At 50.6% G+C, this 18,716-nt stretch overlaps 1 protein-coding gene across 2 annotated transcripts in view; it reads right to left on the bottom strand.

The window, feature by feature from the left end:
- Positions 1 to 18,716, bottom strand: part of LOC119964316 (collagen alpha-1(XXIV) chain-like) — a 341,532-nt gene that overhangs the window by 253,746 nt on the left and 69,070 nt on the right. For both annotated transcript variants that reach the window (XM_038793605.1, XM_038793606.1), the window contains exon 3: positions 16,200 to 16,253. In XM_038793605.1, the coding sequence (XP_038649533.1) occupies positions 16,200 to 16,253 (54 nt within the window). The remainder of the gene's footprint in view (positions 1 to 16,199; positions 16,254 to 18,716) is intronic.

The following is an 18,716-nucleotide window of genomic DNA, read 5'->3' as shown; positions in this document are numbered from 1 at the left end:
TGCCACCTGCATGTATTGAACACACCTTCCTTGGCCATTGAGTCCCAGAGTGGGACTCAGAGCCACAGTTTCCAGCTCAGAGACAGGGAAGCTACCCATAAGGCCTCCTCTACTGGAAAAATGGGTAAAAAAACAGACAAACGATCAACAGATGCATGAGAAACTAACGCCAAGATCCCAGCGAGAGTGCCTGTGAATCCGCACTTAAACCCCGACCATTCACCTTGAGTTACAAACGTACCTATGGACGTACCAAATTGGAGCAGAAACAGGCCATTCAGCCCCTCGAGCCTGCTCCGCCATTCAATAAGATTGTGGCCGACCTGTTTGCGTTTTGAATTCCACGTTCCCGGCTGCCCCTGATAACCTTTGATCCCGTGCCTACCGAGAATCTATTTACCGCCACCTTCAAAATATTCAGCGACCCCGACCTCCACCGCCTTCTGACGCAGCGAGTTCCAAATTCGCACAAACCCCTCTGAGAGACAATTTCTCCTCATTTCTGTTCTATACGGGTTACCTCTCATTTTAAAACAGGGCCCCCTGGATCTGGACTCATTTGAAACTTACACAATACCGAGAGGCCTGGATAGAGTGGACGTGGAGAAGATAATAAGGACAATAAATTCCACACAATCAAAGTAAAACACTGCAGATTCTTGGGATCTTAAATAAATACGGAAAGTGCTGGAAAATCTCGGCTTCCCAGCAGAAAAAAACGCCGGATGGAATTTTCCGTCTCCCCCATCGTCGTGTGTTATCCAACAGCAGAGACAGGTCGCCATTGGCTGGTGGGCGGGATCTTCCAGAACCGCCCATCTCAACGTGTTTCGTGTTGATCATCGGCTGTGCCGCTGGGAAACCCGCCTTGGTGGGGGGAGGGGGGCCATTGACAGGTCCGGAAGGTCCCTGGGGGGGGCATCGGCGGGTCCGGAAGGTCCCTGGGGGGAGGGGGGGGGGCTGGGAAATTTCAGTTAACGGTCCAAGTCCATTGTGACTTTTCTTTGGGACTCCAGCTCTTTATTTTACCGCCCAATCAATTATTTTGTTACAAACCCCGTGGGCTGGATTCTCCCACCCCGCCCGCCGCGAGATCGCCACGGGCGAGACGCCGACAATGGAAAAATCCATTGACCTCGGGCGGGATTGTCCAGTCGCCGGGCGGACGCGGCTGGAGAACCCCGGCCATTCGTTGGTGGTATCCAGTTTTCCTGGGAATAGGCGATTCCACAAATATACCAGCCCCTTGTGTGCAAAGTGTTGAGTCTAAAGTGTCCACTCAGCAGCCCTCTTTGTAACCCATGCCCTGTGACCCTGTTTACAGAGTCTGCCATTGTCGCCAAGGTGTTTCGATGGGGAACAATTTATCTTCGCCTGTTCCAATCTGAAGAATTTCAGTGAGATCTCGGTCTGAGCCTTCCTCGTCCAACACAAGATGTAAAGAGGAGAAGGATCTCGCAGCCCCCCTCAGTCAGCTTCTCCATTCGACCAAATCATGGGCTGGATTCTCCGCTGGCGGTATTCCCCGTTACGCCGGCAGCGCACCCACGCCCGGAGATTTCCCGACGGCGTGGGGCTGCCCACAATGGCAAGCCCCATTGGCCGGCTGGGTGGACGGAGGATCCCTCTGCCGGCTCGGACCGCTGGACAGAGACGGGGACGGGGGACGGAGGATCCCTCTGCCAGCTCGGACCGCTGGACAGAGACGGGGACGGGGGACGGAGGATCCCTCTGCCAGCTCGGACCGCTGGACAGAGACGGGGACGGGGGACGGAGAATCCCTCTGCCAGCTCGGACCGCTGGACAGAGACGGGGACGGGGACGGAGAATCCCGCTGCCGGCTCGGACCGCTGGACAGAGACGGGGACGGGGGACGGAGAATCCCTCTGCCAGCTCGGACTGCTGGACAGAGACGGGGACGGGGACGGAGAATCCCGCTGCCGGCTCGGACCGCTGGACAGAGACGGGGACGGGGGACGGAGAATCCCTCTGCCAGCTCGGACCGCTGGACAGAGACGGGGACGGGGACGGAGAATCCCGCTGCCGGCTCGGACCGCTGGACAGAGACGGGGACGGGGGACGGAGAATCCCTCTGCCAGCTCGGACCGCTGGACAGAGACGGGGACGGGGGACGGAGAATCCCTCTGCCAGCTCGGCCGCTGGACAGAGACGGGGACGGGGACGGAGAATCCCGCTGCCGGCTCGGACCGCTGGACAGAGACGGGGACGGGGGACGGAGAATCCCTCTGCCGGCTCGGACCGCTGGACAGAGACGGGGACGGGGACGGAGAATCCCTCTGCCGGCTCGGACCGCTGGACAGAGACGGGGACGGGGGACGGAGAATCCCTCTGCCGGCTCGGACTGCTGGACAGAGACGGGGACGGGGGACGGAGAATCCCTCTGCCAGCTCGGACTGCTGGACAGAGACGGGGACGGGGGACAGAGAATCTCGCCCCATATCTTCCATCTCACATCCACTTTTCTGCCTGATCCCAAGGTCCTTCCATTATCGTATTTTCTTCCGGAAGGAGGGCAAATATTCAAACCTTCCTTAGTCTCTGGTAGCTCAGTAGTTCAGTTAATTTGTCAGTTTAGTGGCTCATATAGGATTATACACAATGTATTAAGTCCATTGTGTCTGTGATAGTTCTCTTTCGCCACAATCCTGCACATAATTCTGTTACAATTATTTATCCAACACCCTTGTAGTAATCCACGGGAGGCAGGAGTTCCGTCACCACACCAATATTTATTTACAATAACGATATTACAGGAGCAGCTACAAACAGTGCTGCTAGCAGTCCAGTCAACTTAAGACTGCTCACAAAGCCTACACAGGTGCTTATATGGGAATGAGCTATCATTGAGGGAGTTCATACTCCAATTGGCCAACCAATAAAGCCAATTGGAGTTCGTTACACCCCTCCCCCCCAAGGTCCGAGCTGGCATTCCTCTGAGCTTCTTCCTGCTCCTCACTTGCTGCCTTTTCTAGGGACAGTGCGAGCTGTAACGCCTGCCTGCAGTCTAGCTCCGTTTCCGCCAACAGGCGTTTTGTATTGTGAGGTCGTTTATACCACACACTAACCGGTCCCGAAGCATTTCATTTAGCGTCGGGCCGAACTCACATTTTTCCGCCAGCCTTCTCAGGCGGGTCAAGAAATTCGTGACTGACTCCCTGTCTTCCCGCTTCGCTGTGTAGAATCTGTACCTACGCAAAATGAGGGGTGGTTTTGGGTCGTAGTGCTCTTTCACCAATTCCGTTACTTCTTGGAAAGTTTTCGTGTCCGGCACATCGGGATAAGTCAGACTACGAATAATGGCGAAAGCTGAGGGTCCGCACGCCGACAGCAGGATAAGCCGTCTCCTTTCGTCCGTCAGTATATCATTTGCCCGGAAGAAGTAACACATTCTCTCCACATACTGGGACCAGTCCTCAATAGCCGGGTCGAATGCCTCTAACCTCCCAAAAAACGGCATTTTTAAAATGGCAAAGCTTACCCTCCGAGTGCGGCAGCTGGTCTCCGCAAAATTCTTAGTTTACCTCGTCGCCACTGTAGTAATCCACGGGAGGCAGGAGTTCCGTCACCACACCAATATTTATTTACAATAACGATATTACAGGAGCAGCTACAAACAGTGCTGCTAGCAGTCCAGTCAACTTAAGCCTGGCTCACAAAGCCTACACAGGTGATTATATGGGAATGAGCTATCATTGAGGGAGTTCATACTCCAATTGGCCAACCAATAAAGCCAATGGGAGTTCATTACAATCCTTTTGAAAGTTATTATTGAATCTGCTTCCACCTTTCGGGCAGCACCTTCCAGATCACAGCAGCTCGCTGTGTAAAAAACATTCTCCTCATCTCCCCCTCTGGTTCTTTTGCCAAATTTCTGAAGTGTGACTCCTCCTGTCAAGAGAACCAGGTTCTCCTTTTTGACCCTGTCAAACCCCCTTATAGTATTGGGCAGCTCAGCCATATGTCCCCTTAACCTCCGCTGCTCTACGAAGAACAATCCCAACTTCCTCAGTCTCTCCACATTAACTGAACCATCCCTGGCCGCATTCTGGTCAATCTCCTCCTCACACACCCTCTCCGAGGCCTTGACATCCTCCCTAAAGTGTGGTGCCCAGAATTGGCCACAATCCCCCAGCTGAGAGCAAACTAGTGTGTTTTAAAGTTTAGTTTTTACTTCCTCGCACTTCTTCCCGTCTGTTTAAAAAAAAAATCAAAGATGCTTTATCAGCAGCTTCCCGGTTTTCTTGCCGCCTTTGAAGGTTTGTGCCTTCCAACGTCTCTCAGTTGCTGACTAGTTGTAACATTTGGTTTATGTTGCCCTCTACATGGATCAACCAAAGCCTCCAACAAGCCAGGACATTCAATGGTCAGAGTTGTACAGTCGGTTCTGGCTGATTCAGATTAATTTCCTATGCACGCCCTCCACCACACCTGGAAATAATGTTCTCTCCTTCGGTCTAGACATCAAAAACTCTAATGTGCCCTCTTTGTTTTATTAATTTGTTCATTGGATGTGGCTGTCCCTATTGCAGTTAAGCAGCTTGATGCCAAAACCCGGGATTGAAACAGGAACATTTAAATTTTCAGTCTCACGTTCTCCCAACTGAGCTATTTCGGCTGATGCTATTACGGTTATGAGGGGAGATTGGATAGGTTAGCGTTGTTTTCTCTAGAACAGAACTGACTGAGGGGTTCTCTAATTGAGGTGTACAAAATTATGAAGGGTCTAGCTAAGGTATGCAAGAAATGCCTATATTTTTAAAATTCATTTACGGGATGTGGGTGTTGCTGGTTAGCCCAGCATTTGTTGCCCATCCCTAGTTGCCCTTCAGAAGGTGGGGGTGAGCTGCCTTCCTGAACCGCTGCAGCCCCTGAGGAGTAGGTACACCCACTATGCTGTTAGGGAGGGAGTTCCAGGATTTTGCCCCAGCGACAGTGAAGGAACGGCCGATATATTTCCCAGTCAGGGCGGTGAGTGACTTGGAGGGGAACCTCCAGGTGGTGGGGTTCCCAGGTATCTGCTGCTCTTGTCCTTCTAGATGGTAGTGGCCGTGGGTTTGGGAGGTGCTGTCTAAGGAACCTTGGCAAGTTACTTCAGTGTATCTTGTAGACGGTACACACGGCTGCCACTGTTCGTCGGTGGTGGAGGGAGTGAATGTTTGCTGATGGGATGCCAATCAAGCGGGGCTGCTTTGTCCTGGATGGTGTCAAGCTTTTGAGTGTTGTTGGAGCTGCTCTCATCCAGGCAAATGGAGAGTATTCCATCACATTCCTGACTTGTGCCTTGAAGATGGTGGACAGGCTTTGGGGGGTCAGGAGGTGAGTTACCCGCTGAAGGATTTCTTGCCTTTGACTTGCCCTGGTAGCCACAGTATTCATGTGACTGTTTCTGATCAATAGTAACCTCCAGGATGTTGATTGTGGGGGATTCAGCGATGGTAATGCCACTGAATGTCAAGGGGCGATGGTTAGATCCTCTCTTGCAGGAGACGGCCATTGCCTGACACTTGCGTGATGTGACTCCCTTTGGGGAGGCCCGACGCCGGAGCGGTTGGCGCCACTCAGCTACGCCGGGACTCCCCGCCCCGCCGGGTAGGGGAGAATCCCGGCCACTGTAAGAAACATCAGCTTGAGTCTCGAAAAGAGAAATGTGTGTCCTAAAATGTTGTGTCTGGTCAGTAATTACTTCTGGATGTGAAGCTTGGAGCGATGGGAAAGAGGAAGTTAAGGAAATCGGCCTGAATGTGGCGTTTTGAAGAAGGATCCCAAGGAGAAGTCGGGCAGAGAGCAAAGCAAAGGAAGAAATACTGAATGAGGTTGGAAGAACAAGAGAGCATCCGATCCAGCTCCATCACAGCTCGGTATGGCAACTGCTCGGCCCAAGGTCACAAGAAACTGCAGAGTGTGGTGAACTCAGCCCAACGCATCACACAAACTTGCCACCCTCCCATTGATTCTGTATACACCTCCCGCTGCCTCAGGAAGGCAGACAGCATTATCAGAGACCCCTCCCACCCAGGCTTTGCCTTCTTCCAGACCCTTCCATCAGGCAGAAGATACTGAAGTCTGAAGACCCGCACATCCAGACATAGGAACAGCTTCTTCCCCACAGCTACAAGACTCCTCAACGACTCCCCCTCGGACTGATCTGTTCCCTGTAAGAACATAATTCACGATGCCCTATGCTGCTCTTGCTCATGTATTTGCTTTGTTTGGCCCCTTGTTTCACCAGTTACTTATTTATTGATGTACTTTGTCGATTATTCTCCTTGTCTACTATGTACGTACTGTGTGCGTTCCCTCGGCCTCAGAAAAATACTTTTCACTGTACTTCAGTACATGTGACAATAAATCAATAAATCAATCAATCAATCATATCAAATATCAAAAGACTTTTACCCACGCAGAAGGGTTGTTGTGTCTAATGACTAACGGAGGGATTAATGGAAAGACAGCACAAACCAGCTGGACAATATTAAAGACCAGCTTAAGCAGAAACCCAACAAGCCCGTCCATGGTGACTCTGACCCGGGTGTTTGGTCACTGATGCTGGTCCTCAGCACGTCGCTGAGATGCTGGCGAACCTCAAACTTGAACATTTCCATTCCCAGTTTCAAATCAATTTCCTGTATCGTGAGTCAATTAGATAGCGCCTCAATCTGCTCCTCGCTTTGAGTGCTGACTGGTAAGTAAGTAAAGTGGCCACAGTCCCAGATGGCCATGGGCTCCTTTCCCCTTTGAGGGGGGAGAGCTGACTGGTGGGGATTTAACCTGAGGATCACCACACCTCAGGCGAGGGGCGAGGTTGAGAAGGCGCGGCCTTCCTGCATAACCTCAGCCGGTGCGGGAATTGAACCCGCCGTCCAACCAACTGAGTTATTTTATTGCTGACACTGACTCCCGAAGCACCCATTAATAGCAAATCAATCAAATATCCTCCATAAACAGCAACTGTGCACCAACGCTCATAAATGAGACGACAAATTATTGGCTGTTAAGTGTTCAGGTGAAACCATTCCTTACTTACTACAATAATGTGTGAGAATAATTCACTCTGTTGTTACTGGCACCTACAGTGAAACAGAAAATTTACAGAGTCATTCAGGCCTTGTGTTTGTTCCGAGGGAGGGGCCGTTAATGTCAAGATCAGGGTTTGTTGCCCATCCTGAATTGCTGTTGAATTGGCCAAAATCAGAGCTATCCAGTCTGAACCCACCTTGGGTCAGTTGCCCTCAAGGTTGAAGCACTTGCAATGCATATCAAGTATTTTATTAATGTGGGGAGGGTTTCTGCCTCTGTCACCCTCTGGGTGAAACAATTACTCCTGAACCCTCCCTCGAACTCTGTCACCAATTACTCTGAGTTTCCTCACCCCCCCCCCCCCCACACCAACCCCCAACCTCCGGTTATTGACCGCTGAGTGGAAACTGGCCCTTCCCATTCTCTCAAAGCCTATCATCATTTTCTACATCTAAATTAAACCTCCCCTCAGCCTCCTCTGTGGATAAAGAATACAAACCAGCCTCTCCAATCTTCCTGCAAATTTAACATTCTCCAATCACAGAAAATTAAGGGAGACACTCCAGAGGAGGTGCAGAAGCAGAGGGCCCTGGGTGACTATGTCCACAGATCATTGAGCGGCACGGTAGCACAGTGGTTAGCACTGTTGCTTCAGAGCGTTAGGGACCCGGGTCCGATTCCCGGCTTGGGTCACTGTCTGCGGAGTCTGCACATTCTCCCTACGCCTGCAGGGGTTTCCTCCGGGTCCTCCGGTTTCCTTCCCGTCCAGAAAGACGTGCTGTTAGATGAATTAGACATTCTGAATTCTCCCTCTGTGTACCCGAACAGGCACTGGAATGTGGCGACTAGGGGCTTTTCACAGTAACTTCATTACAATGTTAATGTCAGCCTACTTGTGACAAATAGGCTGCATCACAGCCTGGGTATGGCAACTGCTCGGCCCAGGACCGCAAGGAACTTCAGAGAGTCGTGAATACCGCCCAGTCCATCACACAAACCTGCCTCCCATCCATTGATTCCATCTACACCTCCCGCTGCCTGGGGAAAGCGGGCAGCATAATCAAAGACTCGGCTTACTCACTCTTCCATTGGGCAAGAGATATAGAAGTCTGAGAACACGCAGACAGCTTCTTCCCCGCTGTTACCAGACTCCTAAATGACCCGCTTATGGACTGACCTCATTAACACTACACCCTGTATGCTTCATCCGATGCCGGTGCTTATGTAGTTACATTGTGTACCTTGTGTTTCCCTATTATGTATTTTCCTTTATTTCCTTTTCATTTCATGTACTTAATGATCTGTTGAGCTGCTCGCAGAAAAATACTTTTCACTCTATCTCGGTACACGTGACAATAAACAAATCCAATCCAATCCAATAATAAAGATTATTATTATTGAAGGTGGAAGCTCAGGTGGAGAGAGCAGTTAATAAAGTATATTGTATCCTTGGTTTTCTGATTAGGGGCATTGAGTACAAGAGTAAGGAGGCCACGTTGAACTTGTATAGGACACTAGTTGGTCTTCATCTGGAGCCTGGGTCCAATTCGCGTGCCATACTTGAATATTAGAGAGAATACAGAGGAAATTCACAGGAGTGATTCCAGGAATAAAGAGTTGTAGCTATGAGGATAGATTGGAGAGTTTGGACTGTTTTCCTTGGAGAAAAGAAAGCTGAGAGGAGATTTGATAGAGGGATTCAAGACCCTGAGGGGTATGAACAGGGTAACTGGTGAAAAACTCAAGAGGGCAGCATGGTAGCACAGTGGTTAGCAGAGTTGCTTCACAGCTCCAGGGTCCAGGTTCAACTCCCAGCTTGGGTCACAGTCTGTGTGGAGTCTGCACATTCTCCCCGTGACTGTGTGGGTTTCCTCCGGGTGCTCCGGTTTCCTCCCGCAGTCCAAAGATGTGCAGGTTAGGTGGATTGGCCATGATAAATTCCCCTTAGTGTCCAAAATGGTTAGGTGGGGTTACTGGGTTACGGGGTCAAAGGGGATAGGGTGGAGGCGTGGGGTTTGAGTAGGGAGCTCTTTCCAAGGGCCGGAACAGACTCGATGGGCTGAATGGCCTCCTTCTGCACTGTAAATTCTATGAGCGTCAAGGACTAGAGAGCTGATTCAAAATAATGGCCAAAGGAGTAACAGTGATTTGAGGGAAAGATGTTTTTACCCTGAGGGTGGTTGGAGTCTGGAACAAACTTTCCGAGAGGGTGCTGGAGGCCGGTTCTATTGAGGTACTCGACATTGCTATCCGAAAAGAGAGAATGTGCAAGGTTACGGGGATAAGGCAAGGGAGCGGGTTCGGTAGAGCGCTCTTCAGAGAGCCAGTCCAGATTCGATGGGCCGAGTGGCCTCCTTCTGCACTGCAAAGATTCTGTGATCCCCGTAAATCTCCTTTGTACCCTCACTCGTGCAATCTGATCTTCCCTGTGATGCGGTGACCAATACTCTAGCTGCAGACTGACTGGTGTTTCTTATACTGCTCAGCCCGATCCCAAGAATTGGGTAGAAATTTGGAAGGATACTTCTGCCTTTGGTGCTTTGTGCATGACCTCAAGCACTCCTTCACCCTGCCCTTGACTTGACCCACGGTTGGATGTTTGTGATTTGTGTCAGTCCACGCTCCACCAACTGACTGCCAGCGATTGTCACGGGTAACTTTCCAATGAATGCTGACATTCTACCACATCATAAGCAAGCAGGTCAGCCATGAATATTACACAAACCAAATCGTTCCGCACGCGGGTGGAAAAATATTCAAGCCCTTTTTGAGAGGTGTTCCCTCATGAATTTGTCCGTAAGTTGAATGCTGCCTCGTTGAACAGCCCAGCAGTCATGTACTCTTAACACTCAAACACGTCACCCCACAGCGACCTTCCAATATGTTAAATGTACGGGCTGGTACTCTTGCTCTTTGCATCAAACACAATCAGAATCATTGTCCAGCTGACATTTAAGGCCAGCCTAAGAGTTCTCTGAGTGATCTTTACTGACATAAAGCCCCTCAGTCATTAGCTACAGTTGCTTAACTCTTTCAGTGCTGGTCGGGCATGGGGTTTTGTAAAGTTGAAGGTGGAAGGCAAACCGACCGGATTTGGCTATCTGTCCCAACTGGTCTGTGTCGATGTTTCGGCTCCACATGATCCCCAGGCCACCCCCTCTTCTTCACCTCACTTTATCAACATGTCCCTCCAATCATTTCTCCATCGTGCAATTGTGCGGACGTGTCGAAAAGCAGCGTTGTAATCTGAGGTGGTGGGTTCCACACTCTCACCACCCTCTGGGTAAAGATCTTTCTCCTGAATTCCCGATTGAATCTATTATCTCCAATGTGGTGGAACCTGGTACCCGGCTCCCCAACATCTTCTCCGTACCTTACCAAACCCCACAATTCTGAAGCCCTCTGACCCCCTTAGACATCTCCTTGGTGAGAATAGAGAGGGGGGGGGGGGGTGGTTAGAAGTTTCTATTCTAATGTTGCCGGGTCTCGAGGATGTTGGCTTTGAGGAGAGGTTGAATAAACTCGGATTTTTTTCACTGGAGGTTTGGTAGCAAAACTATGGCACTGATCCCCTCACTGTATATATTGCCTCGAGCACGGCAAAAGTTTCAAACTACACAAGAGTGTTATCAAATAAAATTTGATACTGGGTTACATAAGGAGATACTAGGGCAGCTTATAAGACCATAATACACAGGAGCAGAATTAGGCCACTCGGCCCATCGAGTCTGCTCCGCCATTCAGTCATGGCTGATATTTTCTCATCCCCATTCTCCTGCCTTCTCTCCATAACCCCCGATCCCCTTATTAATCAAGAACCTATCTATCTCTGTCTTAGACACTCAGTGATTTTGCCTCCACAGCCTTCTGCGGCAAAGAGTTCCACAGATTCATCACCCTCTGGCTGAGAAAATTCTTCCTCATCTCTGTTTTAAAGGATTGTCCCTTTAGTCTGAGATTGTGTCCTCTGGTTCTAGTTTTTCTACAAGTGGAAACATCTTCTCCACGTCCACTCTATCCAGGCCTCGCAGTATCCTATACGTTTCAATAAGATCCCCTCTCATCCTTCCAAACTCCAACAAGTACAGACCCAGAGTCCTCAACCGTTCCTCATGCGGCAAGTTCTTAATTCCAGGGATCATTCTTGTGAACCTCCTCTGGACCCTTTCCAAGGCCAGCACATCCTTCCTTAGATATAGGGCCCAAAACTGCTCACAATGCTCCAAACGGGATCTGACCAGAGCCTTATACAGCCTTATACATCCCCAGTCTTGTATTCTAGCCCTCTTGACATGAATGCTAATATTGCATTTGCCTTCTTAACTGCCGACTGAACCTGCACATTAACCTTAAGAGAATCGTGAACAAGGACTCCCAAGTCCCTTTGTGCTTCTGCTTTCCTAAGCATCTCCCCATTTAGAAAATAGTCTATGCCTAGATTCCTCCTTCCAAAGTGCATAACCTCACACTTTCAAAGGCTTAGCCAAGGTGCTCTGGTGATAGGAGGAGGAGGGATAGGAGGAGGAGGGAATTCCACAGCTTTCAGTCCAGGAAGCTGAGGGAATGACCGCCAGGGAAGGAGCAATTAAGATAAAGGATGTGCAAGAGGCCAGAATTGGGGGAGTACAGAGATCTCAGATGGTTGTCGGGCTGGAGAAGATTACAGAGATGGGAAGAGAGGAGGGTGCGGAGGAATTTGAAAAGAAGGATGAGAATTTTCATAAGCAGTAGCATGGAGGAATTAATCATACCACTCTTTTTTAGTCAGTCTTTATACAATGGTTTAAAGTAAATTAGGTTGAACTGAGTTACAACACTGTAATGTTCTATTTACTCGATATAAAGAGGTAGATCAACCCATGGTGGTTTTGACGTACTTTCTAACTCTGAGCGCAGGTGCAATGGTAGAGTTCAAGCTCAATGTCGCTTCAACACTCTTCCACTCGATTTGTCTGATCGACCCACCATTTAACTATATCACGATTCATCTTCTAGTTCAACTCTGCTTATCTGCTCTATCCCCATACCCCTCGATTCTCTGAGTACCCAATCAGCTGACTTGACTGACTGATTGATTGATTGATATTTATTGTTACATGTACCGAAGTACAGTGAAAAGTATTTTCCTGCAGCCAAGGGAACGTACACAGTACGTACACAGTAGACAAAAGAATAGTCAACAGAGAACATTGACAAATGGTACATCAACAAACAGTGATTGGTTACCGTGCGGAACAAGGCCAAACAAGAGCAGCATAGGGCATCGTGAATAATGTTCTTACAGGGAACAGATCAGTCTGAGGGGGAGTCGTTGAGGGGTCAAGTAGCTGTGGGGAAGAAGCTGTTCCTATGTCTGGATGTGCGATTACTATGTCAGATTTCTGTATCTTCTGCCTGATGGAAGGGTCTGGAAGAAGGCAAAGCCTGGGTGGGAGGGGTGTCTGATAATGCTGTCTGCCTTCCTGAGGCAGCGGGAGGTGTAGACAGGAGGATGGCAAGCTTGTGATATTTGCAGTCGTGAAGATACTCAATCACTGAGGGCGGGATTCTCCGACCCCTGCCGGGCCGGGGAATCCCCTAGGGGGGGGGGCGTGAATCCCGCTCCGACGCCGCCTACCGTATTCTCCGATGCCAGATTTACGCCACGCCGGTCGGGGGCCGTTGGCAGCGCCCCACCCCCGGCAATTCTCCGGGCCCCAATGGGCCAAATGGCCGTCTGTTTCTGGCCAGTCCCGCCGGCGTGAAATGGACATGGTCCCACACGGCAGGACCTGTTTGGTAGGCTGTCCAGTGGAGTCCTCGGGGAAGTGCAGATGGATCCAGCATCGGGGGGACCCGCGATGGAGGCCCACCGATCTGCGGGCTGGCCGGTACCCTGGAGGCACTCCTTCCTTCCGCGCGGCCTCTGTAGGGCTCCACCATGGCCGACGCAGAGAAGAAACCCCCCTGCACATGCGCAGGAACACATGTGGCCGGTCTGCGCATGCGCCAACTCACGCCAGCCCTTCAGCGCTGGTTGGCTGGAGGATTCCTCAACTCCCAGTTGGCCTGACGTCGGAGTGTTTGCGCTGTTCTTGGTGCCCGCGTCAGGCCATCCCGCCAATTGAGGGAGAATCCACAGCTCTCAGAGCTGGAGAATTCCACAAATGAAGAAATTCTCTTTGTCAAAATGGAAATGTCTTATTCTGAGACTGGGACCTGACGTTCCAGACCGTCAGTGAGGGGAGATTTTTCTCAGCATCTAACATGTCAAGCGATCAAAGAATATTGTTTCAATGACATCACCCCTCATTCTTCTCCACTCCAGAGAAGATTCCTGATTTACTCAATTTCTCTTCATAGCGTAGTCCTTGCATCTCAGAAATCAGTCTCGTGAACCTTTGTTGCACTCCCACTCTGGCAAGCATGTCCTTAGGGGCTGGTTTAGCTCACTCAGCTAAATCGCTGGCTTTTAAAGCAGACCAAGCAGGCCAGCAGCACGGTTCGATTCCCGTACCAGCCTCCCCGGACAGGCGCTGGAATGTGGCGACTTGGGGCTTTTCACAGTGACTTCATTGAAGCCTACTCGTGACAATAAGCAATTTTCATTTCATTTCATAAGGAGACATTCCCTCACACAGAGTGTTGAGCCTGTGCAATTCATTACCACAGGAAGTAGTTGATGCTAAAACATTTTTTCCAATTAAGGGGCAATTTAGCGTGGCCAATCCACCTACCCTGCACATCTTTGAGTTTAGGGGCAAAACCCACGCATACACGGGGTGAATGTGCAAACTCCACACGGACAGTGACCCAGAGCCGGGATCAAACCTGGGACCTCAGCGCCGTGAGGCTGGAGTGCTTCCACTGCGCCACCGTGCTGCCCCTAGAACTGAATGCAGTACTCCAGGTGTGGTTCCAGAACTGGACACAATATTCCAGGCGTGGTTCTAGAATTGTATGCTGTGCTCCAGGTATAATTCCAGAACTGAAGACAGTACTCTAGGTGTGGTTCCAGAATCATAGAATCATCGCATTTACAGTGCAGAAGGAGGCCTTTCGGCCCATCGAGCCTGCACCGGCCCTTGGAAAGAGCACCCTACATAAACCCCACACCTCCACCCTATCCCCTTTATCCCCGTAACCCAGTAACCCCACCTAAAGCTTTTGGACACCAAGGGCAAGTTAGAATAGCCAATCCACCTCACCTGCACATCTTTGGACTGTGGGAGGAAACCGGAGCACCCGGAGGAAACCCACGCCGACACGGGGTGGATGTGCAGACTCCGCACAGACAGTGAGCCAAACCGGGAATCGAACCTGGGACCCTGGAGCTGTGAAGCAACTGTGCTAACCACTGTGCTGTTCACAGAGGACACGGTACTCCAGGTGTGGTTCCAGAAGTGTAAACAGAAGTCCAGGTGTGGTTCCAGATTGGAACACAATACTCCAGGTGTGGTTCCAGATTGGAACACAATACTCCAGGTGTGGTTTCAGCAATAGGGGAAATGGAGACACGGTGACAGTGTGGGGTGATTGGTGGAAACGGTAGGGTTGTTGGGTGATGGGGGTTAGATGCATGGGTATTCGGGGGAGGGGGAATAGGCGGGGTGTGGAGAGGATAGGGGGATAGTGTGGAGTTGTCAGTGGGGAAACATCCCAACGTCTGATTTAAATCAAATTTATATTTGAAGTAATTGCCCCTCGGACGTTTGACCTTCCTGGGAATTTATCATGCAGTCCTTCATCGGAGCATCTTCCTGAGCACATCTTCCGGGGTATGTCTGGGCTATGACACTTCGGGTGACGGACGTCCTGGGCTAATGTTTATGGCGTTGGTTGTGGAATAGATTATGGCCCAGAACAACGCAGAGAATTCCTGGCTGTTTTGGAATGGTGCCATGGACGCTTCTCCATTCACCTCGGAGAACAAACAGGAGCCTCGTTTTAACATCCAGAAGGAGAGTGACACTTGACCGGAGGCTTCCGCAGGAACTTGCATTTCGATAGAAAAAAAGAATATCCGAAAATGTTTCACACGTAATGAAATATATATGAAGTCCAGTCACTGCTGAAATGTAGAAAGAACAACAACCAATTTACACACAGGAGGCTCCCAAACAAGGTCATCTCACAATGGCCGGTAATCTGTTTTAGAGGCATGAGAGACATCCGAAAAGGCAGCTTCTCTGACAGTGCAGCACTCCCTCAGTACTGACCCTCTGACAGTGCGGCACTCCCTCAGTACTGACCCTCTGACAGTGCAGCACTCCCTCAGTACTGACCCTCTGACAGTGCCGCACTCCCTCAGTACTGACCCTCTGACAGTGCAGCACTCCCTCAGTACTGACCCTCTGACAGTGCAGCACTCCCTCAGTACTGACCCTCTGACAGTGCGGCACTCCCTCAGTACTGACCCTCTGACAGTGCAGCACTCCCTCAGTACTGACCCTCTGACAGTGCAGCACTCCCTCAGTACTGACCCTCTGACAGTGCGGCACTCCCTCAGTACTGACCCTCTGACAGTGCAGCACTCCCTCAGTACTGACCCTCTGACAGTGCAGCACTCCCTCAGTACTGACCCTCTGACAGTGCAGCGCTCCCTCAGTACTGACCCTCTGACAGTGCAGCTCTCCCTCAGTACTGACCCTCTGACAGTGCAGCACTCCCTCAGTACGGACCCTCTGACAGTGCAGCATTCCCTCAGTACTGACCCTCTGACAGTGCAGCATTCCCTCAGTACTGACCCTCTGACAGTGCAGCACTCCCTCAGTACTGACCCTCTGACAGTGCGGCTCTCCCTCAGTACTGACCCTCTGACAGTGCGGCACTCCGTCAGTACTGACCCTCTGACAGTGCAGCACTCCCTCAGTACTGACCCTCTGACAGTGCAGCACTCCCTCAGTACTGACCCTCTGACAGTGATATAAATGGTCAGTGCTGGAATGTGTGTTGAATGCAACACCAGGGACACTTCAGGAGAATCAAAGACGTCAGAAACACTGGGCTGGAATCTCCGCCCCACCCCGACCGGCCGGCGGGATTCCCCGTTACGCCAGCCGGCCAATGGGGTTTCCCATTGTGGGGAAGCCCCACGACATCGGGAAATCCCCGTGTGCCAGCAAAACGGAGAATCCCGCCGGCGGAGAATCCTGCTCACTGTGGTGATGTGTCGTACTCACCCTTGCTCCCCTTCTCCCTGGCGGTCCTGATGCTCCGGGTGGACCTGGAGCACCCTGTAGAGAAAAAACAAAGATAATAAATCCATCCCAAAGTTCAATATACAAAATGTGATTAATATTGACTAAGCCTGTAATTGTATTGCATTGAAATAGCCCATTCAGCCCATCTGTTCCATGCTGGTGTTGTTGCTCCACACAATCCTCCTCCCTCCCTCTCTATCTCACTCTATCAGCATGTTTCATCAGGGCAGCACGGTAGCATAGTGGATAGCACAATCGCTTCACAGCACCAGGGTCCCAGGTTCGATTCCGGCTTGGGTCACTGTCTGTGCGGAGTCTGCACATCCTCCCCGTGTGTGCGTGTGTTTCCTCCGGATGCTCCGGTTTCCTCCCACATTCACAAAGATAGGCAGGTTAGGGGGATTGGCCATGATAAATTGCCCTTAGTGTCCAAAATTGCCCTTAGTGTTGGGTGGGGTTACTGGGTTATGGGGATAGGGTGGAGGTGTTAACCTTGGGTAGGGTGCTCTTTCCAAGAGCTGGTGCAGACTCGATGGGCCGAATGGCCTCCTTCTACACTGTAAATTCTATGATCTATGATATTTCACCTCATGCATTCCATGTGGGAGCGAGTTCCACATTCTTTCCACTCCCTTTGGGAGCGAGTTCCACATTCTCTCCACTTCCCAAGGGAGCGAATTCCACATTCTCCCCACTCCCTGTGGGAGTGAGTTCCACATTCTCCCCACTCCCTGTGGGAGTGAGTTCCACATTCTCCCCACTCCCTGTGGGAGCGAGTTCCACATTCTCCCCACTCCTGTGGGAGCGAGTTCCACATTCTCCCCACTCCCTGTGGGAGCGAGTCCCACATTCTCCCCACTCCCTGTGGGAGCGAGTCCCACATTCTCCCCACTCCCTGTGGGAGCGAATTCCACATTCTCCCCACTCCCTGTGGGAGTGAGATCCACATTTTTCCCATTCTCTGGAAAAAGAAGCATCTTAATTGGGTACCAGTAATTTCGCCTAAATTTATAAACTAGGTTGATGAACAAAAGTTAATCAGGGGGCTGAATGAGTTGAAATGTCAAAAAACACCAGAAAATAAAGCTGTAGAAAGGGGAAGCCAATAGTCCGAGTACTATAGCTTTACAAAAGTTCGAAAGGAATAGAGATGAGGAAGGGATTTGCAAACGCGAACATGAGGGGCTGGTTTAGCTCAGTGGGCAAATCATCTGGCTTGTAATGCAGAACAAGGCCAGCAGCGCAGGTTCAATTCCCGTCCCAGCCTCCCTGAACAGATGCCGGAATGTGGCCACTAGGGGCTTTTCACAGTAACTTCATTGAAGCCTATTTGTGACAATAAGTGATGATTATTATTATAATGAAAGCAGAAAATGCTGGAACGTTTCAGCAGATTCTGGCAGCATCCGGGGAGAGGGGAACAGTTAAGATGCTGAGTCTGTGTGACTCGGGTTCAGAGCAGGGAGCCACCTGGGTCACGGGGCCTCTTCCAGAACAGCCAATGTGCTCAGACAGAAATTCACTCCAACAAGCACCGTGCACAAAACACCAGCTAAACAGATGCTGCAAATCCTAAATCAAAACAGAAGGTGCTGGACACACTCCGCAGGTCCAACACCATCTGTGGAGAGAGAGATAAAAGGCTGCAGAGCCTGGTGGTTATGTCACTCGACGAGGACCCAGACTAATCATGCGAAGATACGAGTTCAAATCCCACCGCAGCTGCTGAGGAAATTAATTTCTGTTAATCAAATAAATCTGGAATGGAAATTTAATCTCAGCGATGGTGACCATGGGTTGTGTTAAAGAAAAAAAACTACCGGGTTCAAATATGTCCTTTAACGAAAGCAATCTGCTGTCTTTACTTGGTCTGGCCTACATATGAACCCACAGCAATGAAGATTCATAGATTCATAGATATTGACAGCACAGAAGGAGTCCATTCAGCCCATCACGCCCACGCCAGTCACTAAAGATCTGACTGCACGAATCCCATAGGCCCAGAGCTTAGAGTAGTACAGCTATCCTCTGCAATACCCAACCAAGCACATCACTCAGGTGTACTGAAGGAGCTGGGTCAATGCCACCATTAAGAGAAAGCAGTTGATTGATTCGGGACTAGCAGCAACCAACTGTGCATTTATAGGCAGTTTCTAATGGAACCAAACCTCCCAGGTGTTCACAGGAGAATTCAACACTGAGGCTCCTCTGGCGACATGAGGACAGGTGATGATCAGCGACTGGCCTGAAGGAGCATCTTAAATAGGGGAGAGATTCAAGGGAGGGAGTTAAGTTTCGAGAACTCAGACAGGGTCGCTGTCTGTGAGGAGTCTGCACGTTCTCCCCGTGTCTGCGTGGGTTTCCTCCGGGTGCTCCGGTTTCCTCCCACAGTCCCAAGATGAGCAGGTTAGGTGGATTGGCCATGCTAAATTGCCCTTTGGCAAAAAAGATTAGGTGGGGTTACGGGGATAAAGGGGGATAGGGTGGGGGCGTCAA

This window comes from Scyliorhinus canicula, chromosome 4, assembly GCF_902713615.1.
Source record: "Scyliorhinus canicula chromosome 4, sScyCan1.1, whole genome shotgun sequence".
In the NCBI taxonomy this organism is placed as follows: domain Eukaryota; kingdom Metazoa; phylum Chordata; class Chondrichthyes; order Carcharhiniformes; family Scyliorhinidae; genus Scyliorhinus; species Scyliorhinus canicula.
This window is presented reverse-complemented; position numbering and strand designations above follow the sequence as displayed.